Source organism: Notolepis coatsorum (genome assembly GCF_963971535.1).
Source record: "Notolepis coatsorum genome assembly, chromosome: 11".
NCBI classification, from domain to species: Eukaryota; Metazoa; Chordata; class Actinopteri; order Aulopiformes; family Paralepididae; genus Notolepis; species Notolepis coatsorum.
In genome coordinates this window covers 27,498,443-27,505,942 of record NC_140175.1, presented here as the reverse complement: position 1 = coordinate 27,505,942, position 7,500 = coordinate 27,498,443, and the positions used below count along the sequence as shown (strand labels likewise).

At 45.4% G+C, this 7,500-nt stretch overlaps 1 protein-coding gene across 5 annotated transcripts in view; it reads left to right on the top strand.

Annotated features, from left to right (window-relative positions):
* grin1a (glutamate receptor, ionotropic, N-methyl D-aspartate 1a) overlaps nt 1-7,500 on the top strand; it is a gene marked incomplete at both ends in the record, with an annotated part of 34,630 nt that overhangs the window by 4,871 nt on the left and 22,259 nt on the right. For 3 of the 5 annotated variants that reach the window (XM_084324251.1, XM_084324249.1, XM_084324248.1), the window contains 5 exons: nt 1,273-1,407; nt 1,699-1,875; nt 4,929-4,991; nt 5,838-5,935; nt 6,385-6,506. In XM_084324251.1, the coding sequence (XP_084180377.1) occupies nt 1,273-1,407; nt 1,699-1,875; nt 4,929-4,991; nt 5,838-5,935; nt 6,385-6,506 (595 nt within the window). The remainder of the gene's footprint in view (nt 1-1,272; nt 1,408-1,698; nt 1,876-4,928; nt 4,992-5,837; nt 5,936-6,384; nt 6,507-7,500) is intronic. The other 2 variants (XM_084324252.1, XM_084324250.1) reach the window with 1 other exon arrangement.

The window sequence follows — 7,500 nt, the reverse complement described above, 5'->3', positions numbered from 1 at the left end:
ACAGCTCAATACACACAATTGTTAAGGGGATGCAGACCAGAGAAATACTTTCGTCTTGTTTACATCAGGGTCCCCCATTTTCAATTCATCATAACATATATGACATACACGACATACAGATAGACAGTACTGTTACATCTAGACATTTATGACATACCAGATCTACAAATATACAGTACTGTTTACTGAGTACAAAAATAGTCTAAAAAGAGAGTATATAAATTTGAGGGGGAAGAAACTGTACATTGGAGGAGGTTGGGTAGGTGGGGTGGGGGGGGGACTGTACATTGGAGGTGGGTGGGGTGGGGGTGGGGGTTGGTTAGGCGGGGGATGATGACGTCCACCCGTAAGGGTTAATGGTATTACTTCACTTTTGGGACACGACTAATGATTAACTACCTTGGAACTAATGAGTGGCTATTATGTTAACCAATGAGCAACTATTGTTCTTTTACACTTAGAGGTAGAAATCAGGCAGAAAATGGAGATTTGAGAGTGAAATGGATATGCCCGTTTTTCTTTGACTAAATCTGTCATTGGGCAGCGACGTATAGCTAAGCCACTCTGGAAGGAAGGTCTGAGTCACTGATAGTCGATCAACGGTTTGTTTGATAACACATAGTTCCTCATTAATTCCCACGTTCGTTATTGTTATTATATACTCCTTTTGTAAATTGTTTAATGAGATGAGGTTTGCTATTTCTTTGGTAATGATCGCTTCTGAGAAGGAAGGAGGTCCACAGCAGATGGGAGACTAGATGCCCGGGAGCACTCTCCTTGGATGAAAGACCTAATTTGAGGCCCAAACATACGGGGCTGCACGTGCGAGCGCACACACACACACATGCACACACACGCACACATGAACACATGACAACAATCCATGTCTGCATGCATAGACATGCCAGCTCTTCCCCCTCTCTTGGATCTTTGAGTCTATCCTCGAGGGTGGGCTCTAAGAAAGAAATGAATGCCATCTTATCTCACATAAAACCGCCTTTTTATTTTTTTCCACGCTACAGTTACTTGGCCACTATTGGTCTACTACCATGCAGCAACAAGTGAAATCTATCAGGGCACAAATGAATAAAAGATTTGCCACCAAACACCATGAGGAAGATTTATCACCGGGGAATGGGCAGTTTGGCTCTCCTATTTGTCTATCACAGACAGCTTCATAGCTCGCTGTATCTTTTTTGTGTGTGTGACTTCCACATCTTTTGTTGACAGGGACTAATGCGAGTGATTTCTCCACCCTCCTCCCCTCCGCAGGTCTATGCCATCCTGGTGAGTCACCCGCCCCAGTCCAATGACCACCTCACCCCTACGCCCGTGTCCTACACCGCAGGCTTCTACCGTATCCCTGTGGTGGGCCTCACCACGCGCATGTCCATCTACTCCGACAAGGTGAGCCGTGATGGATGGAGGGAGGGAGGGAGGGAGGGAGGGAGGGAGGGTTTCAAAAGCCAATAATAAACATCCTGTCACAATCCATTAAGATGGCCATCTGATTAAATCACTCTCCCACCTGAACATCTAAAGGACGTCATCATTAATAATGATTGCGTGACCCAAGTGAGCGCCTTTATTGCAGCGGGGGGGCACAAAACGGATTACATTTTACGGGCGACCGCAAACATCAAACGGCAATTAAAGTCTATTTACTCAATTCAATTATTGCCTTTCCCGTTCCTCCAGAGCATCCACCTGTCCTTCCTGCGGACGGTGCCTCCCTACTCGCACCAGGCGCACGTGTGGTTCGACTTGATGCGCGAGTTCCGCTGGAACCACATCATCCTGATCGTGAGCGACGACCACGAGGGCCGGGCCGCCCAAAAGAGGCTGGAGACCCTCCTGGAGGAAAGGGAGACAAAGGTGAGACGCTCCGGCTCCTATAGGGACCCCCCAGGGTGTGTGTGTGTGTGTGTGTGTGTGTGTGCGTGTGTGTGTGTGTGTGTGTGTGTGTGCGTGTGTGTGTGTGCGCGTGTGTGTGTGCGCGTGTGCGTATATAATATAGCCCCTGTTTTTAACTCCAGAAGGTCTTGTGTGTATGTGACTGTGTTCCTTTCTGTTGTGTGGCCTCATTTCTTTCTCGTCCTTGTGTAAACACCGGCCAACGCTCTCTTAATAAGAGACGTCCACACCGTGTGTCTTGATTGTGTGTCTAATCTAACAGAACATGTATGTTTAGTTACTCATCCTCACCTTGCTTTTTGCCATAGTCCAAATTATTTTCTGTGTCTTTCCACAATGGGAGCCAAATAGCGGACTTTAACCTGGGGCTTTGCAAACCATCGCTGGCTCTAGCGCAGTGGGGTGTATTCATGGTGGGGGGGGGGGGGTGATTGTGCGGTGGATGGCTGGCTTCAGCGTGGTCACGTATAGAGATGGTCCTCCTGTGCTCCTTGTGTCCCGTTATAGGCCATGTTGCTCAAATATTACAGATTTCATTTTTCTTCTCTTTTGTGCCATTAGAGATGAAGCCTCCATTTTACCGCAGAGCTGTGTGCGTATATGGGTCAGTATTAAAAAAAAAAAGTGCTGATACAGTAGCAGCCAAAAACAGACTTGAGGTCAGTGCAGATGTCGCGTTCCCTTTAGGGATGAACGAAGGAGCAATTAACAGCTGGTCAATAAGAGGAGGAGGAGGAGGGGGGGGGGGGATTTTTCGGCTCTGCCCCCGTTTGTTCTCCTCTGGGCCTCTTTCACTGTAATTGTGTGTCTCTGTGAAATGAGTCCTGATTCTCAGGTGTAATTAAATCAGAAGAAGCTGATGGAAGATTTGATGTGACACCCATCTATAGTAATCCACAGCAGGCAGGGGGAGTGAACGCGTCAAGGCTGTTTTTCACTAGTCAATCACAATTAAAAGCATTTCAAAGGTCACCGTTATTTATTTTGGATTTGTTTTTTTAGTTTTTTATCAAGAGAGAACACTTTGAATAGACCACCACACCTATCCTTATGTGGATATTGATGTTGATATTGTCTTGTCTGTGGTGATGTCTGTCCTGTGGTAGATCATAGAAGCTATAGGGTTTGGAATTTTGGAATCAAGGCAGAGGAATATAAACATTTGATATGCTCGCATAATTTAGCTGTTGAAATTATGTTTGATATTATAATTGACGTTTTGAGGGGCCCCGTCTGTCTGACCTCCCCACGACCAATTAAATAACCGAGAGGACCTTGATTAAATAATTACACTACTAATTCGGCATATTGAGATAAAAAAAATTATAATTAAATACAAATACCATTCTGATTGGTTGGGGGGGCCCTATTAAGGAAGGTGAGGCCCCAAGCTGCCTAGGGGGGGGGGGGGGGGGGGGGGTTGTCATTTGGGAGCATAGCATTACTGCAGTGACAGATGGCAGCTTGGCCACATTAGGGAGGTTTGAGAAGAGAATGTGATATGTCAGATTCCATTGCATGAAGATAATTTATTTCTTGCTGGAGGTTTGGGTATAAACGAGGCCAATTGCGAGCCACAGTTACAGTCAGATAGGGTCGTCTTTGTCACTGCCGGGCGGAAGCGGCTCTCATCACAGTGGATTTTGTTGGAGTGCAAACATGAGCGACATAACGTGTAATATTCATGCCTGACTGAAGTTGCAAAAATAGAGCACTCTGATGAACTCTTTTGGGAACAAACAAAGCCAGGTTTCTGCATCGCTGTTGGAATGTCGCACGGAGAGATGCACAGAAATAGATTCCCATAAAATGATTTACATTATCCACGACAGCCGAGGTCATCTCGCTTAATTGAGTTAGATTACCGGTAATTCACGGTTCACTGTTGTCGGGACGATGAGTCGAGAATGTGCACCGATCACAAGAGAAACACCACCGTAACCAGGACACATGGTGCTGCGCTGACCACGACGATGATTCAACACGGGCACGGCACATTTCTAATCCTGTCAATGGAGCGTGAATACAATGGTTATACGAATACGGGATTTGTTTTGTATTAGCTCGTCAAGCCAGTATAATGAACTGATTGCAGATTCCCCGTTGACTCTGTTAACCTTCTGTAGTTGTGGTTGTGAAAGGGTTAACCCTTTGTCGTGTGGCAGGGAAAGGGTTAACATTATGTAGTGTCTCAGTGAAAGGGTTAACCCTTTGGTAGTATGTGGCAGTGAAAGGGTTAACATCATGTAGTGTCTCAGTGAAAGGGTTAACCCTTTGGTAGTGTGGTAGTGAAAGGGTTAACCTTCTGTATAGTGTGGTTGTGAAAGGGTTAACCCTCTGTCATGTGGCAGTGAAAGGGTTAACCTTCTGTATTGTCGCCGTGAAAGGGTTAACCCTTTGGTAGTGTGGTAGTGAAAGGGTTAAGGTAGAGAGGGGCAGGTCCAGACTGCTCTGTGGCGCGTGAAGCTGTGAGGCCCAGGCCCCAGCGGCTCTGGAAGAAAAGTCTGCGAGGTCTGCTGTATTTCACAGCAAAATGGCTTCCCGCCTCAGGCAGGAGATTCCCTCGTGCTTCCTCTCTCACAATGCACAGGAGCGGAGCGGAATTCAAAATGGTGACGGCTGAAGGCCAAGAAGTGTGAAGTTTGAGCCGCTGTACTGTGAAAAAGAAGACGTCTCTTTTGTATCATTTGGCATTACAGTATTTAGTGTTTGGGGCGGTTTATAAGTATAGGCCTAACACTTTATTCAACTCTTCTCTCAGATTGAAGTGGATTTAGGTTTCTGCAGTCGCACTGAAGGATAATGTAAATGATCTTATCGTGGGGTACGGTTGCTCCATTTGTAACAGCTTCGCCAGGTTGCCTTTGATGTTATTTGCAAGCCCCAGTGTTAGCGATCCCAATTTGAAGCAGAAAAGTGGAGATTTGTTGGAATGCTTTACTGCCCCTCCATTCTCAACTGTTTATAATATTTTTCTGTGTCTGCATATTTTCTCTGTACACATTATTCATCAGAATAAAAAAAGGAATTATGAAAACGTCGACCAACTGTCCTTTGACAACAAGAGAGGACCTAAGGTATATTTGCATGGTCAATGCACGCCGCCCACCAACTTTCCAAACGTAGCAACTAGAACCCAGCCCAACCAATCACAAGCCGACCCAGAATTGCCCTCTCTTGGTAGCACGTGTTTTCTTTGATTTTCAACTTTTGAGACATTTCCCTATGATTTCAATGAAGAATGAATTTGTTATGAAGAGTCTATAATTTCTTATTATATATTAATATATATATATATACAAAAAAAAGAAAGCCAGTGAACAGCGCTCCTTCCCCCGCTTTTATCATTTTCATCTTCTCCTTCAATAAAAGGAATGCATGTACTCAGAACACAAAAAAAATAAGAGTTTGCAAGTCCATTCCTTTGTGGAGAACCCGGTAGTGTGGGACCAGCTCTCAGTTTCCCCCAATATGCTACTTGCTCCTGTTCTGTAGCATACCTCCCTGTAGCTTTCAACCGTTTTTTTTTGTTGTCGGGCGGGAACGGTCCCCCTCGCCCAACCCCCCCCCCACCCCCCTTCACACGTTTTTAGTTACTGGTTGCATTGACCTTATTTCCCCCTCTACCTAACATGCACGTCCTTCTTTGGAGCCTTGATAACCCTCAGTTTGCATGCCACAAATGCAAACGTTTTTCCCCCCCTTCCCAAGCTTTTTCTTTTTAAATTCTTTTTTTTAGTTCAGCCGATTCCCCCTGGATCGCTTTTTTTTTTGTTCTCTCTCTCTCCCGTTTTCAAAACAAAACTCAACCCCGAACGCTGAGCAAAAAGCAGGTAAAAAAAAAAAAAAAAAAAGGAGCGGCATGGTGTCTCTAAGTCGGGGGATAAGGAGCTTGCTTGACCTTTCTTGTGCCCCGATCACAGGCAGAGAAAGTCCTCCAGTTCAGCCAGGAGACTAACTTAACGGCTCTGCTGCTGGAGGCCAAAGAGCTGGAGGCTCGTGTTATCATCCTCTCCGCCAGGTGAGACCTACTCTGTCGGTGGCATCCCCTGCTCCATCCCAGCCGTGGAGCCAGTAGGCCTGATCTATCAGGGGGTGGAACTTTAAGGATTGTGGGCACTAGCACTGCACCTCTATTTGGCTACTGTACTGGACCGCGGTGGCATTCCTTTTTTGCACCGGCACCGGTGTGAAAAACACCTTGCCAACGAGCCAAGCAAGCAAGGCTGGTAAAAAATAAACATCCATCCCTGATTATAACATTTACAGTGTGTTCTCTGTATAGATCCACAGGCCCCAATCCAGTACAGTAAAAAAATATGAATAAATAAAAGAAAATCAGCATTGCAATTATTATATCTTTATGCTTTGACCACATTTGTTGGCGTGATTTTTTTTTAAATACTTGAGATTGTCTTGTAAAAACGAATTAATAATTAATAATTAATCAATGAATATGACAAATTCCAGTGAAGAGGACGCCGCCGCAGTGTACAAGGCTGCCCGCTTCCTCAACATGACCGGCTCCGGCTACGTGTGGCTGGTGGGGGAGCGCGAGATGTCCGGTAAAGCCCTGAGCGAGGCGCCAGACGGTACGTATAGGGTTAATTTATTAATAGCAAGTGTCAGGCAAAAAAAAAGACGAGTTAACCCCGTCCTTCCTCCCGGGGGGGCCCCAATCCAATAGATTACGTGGGATTAGAGAGAGTGAGCCGTTAGGATGCGGTTGCATTACACAGTTCAATGCATAAACGTTGTATGTTAAGCATTTAAACGTTTAAGCATTTTCATGTTTAAAGGTTTAAATGAGTCATATATACTGTAAATGCACTAATCGGATTTTTAGAAAGTGTATTACTGCGTCCTGCTGTATCACCCTAGCAGGTGTACTTGGTCATTCATGATTACTGTACGGTACATCTCGTCAAACCGGCACATATATTTATATTTAGGCACCGTGTCTGGTTACCCCGAAACTGGATTAATTGTGCTATCCTGCTATATTAATAGCTTTATTCTCATGAATCTAATAAAGGGTGTTTTGCAACCCCCACACTGAAGTGTAACTGAGATAGAATGGTAAGCTTCAACAGTATTTTTTATTTTTTTGCACTACGGTCTCACGTGATGATGATGTCACTTTGTGGTCACTAACGTCAAACGTCAACCCTTCGGGCACTCAAACACAAACAATCCCCTCCCCCCCCCCCATCCCCCACAAGAGAGTTCTTTGTCCAGTCTCTGTCCGTGCACCTGTTACGCCCTCTACAATCACACCATGTGACCACCTCCCAGGAGTCCGTGGGACTCCGTTCCTCCACCCCAGTTGCAATCAGGAAACTTAGCTGAAGTTGGATTGTTGATGTGGTTTGCTTATCAATTCTGGTATCGATCGGTTTGTTTGTTCAGTCCCACACGTTTCCCGGCCCGAGTCCTCTTTAGACTGGGTAATAGAATTGAAAAAAATCCAACTTCAAGGGACTCTTTGCTCCTGCTGGGTAAAGGTCTTTGAATGGCAACATCAGATACACGATCCATTTCTTTCTGCTCGCGTTGCGTCATCATGACATCCCATGCATGGTTTCA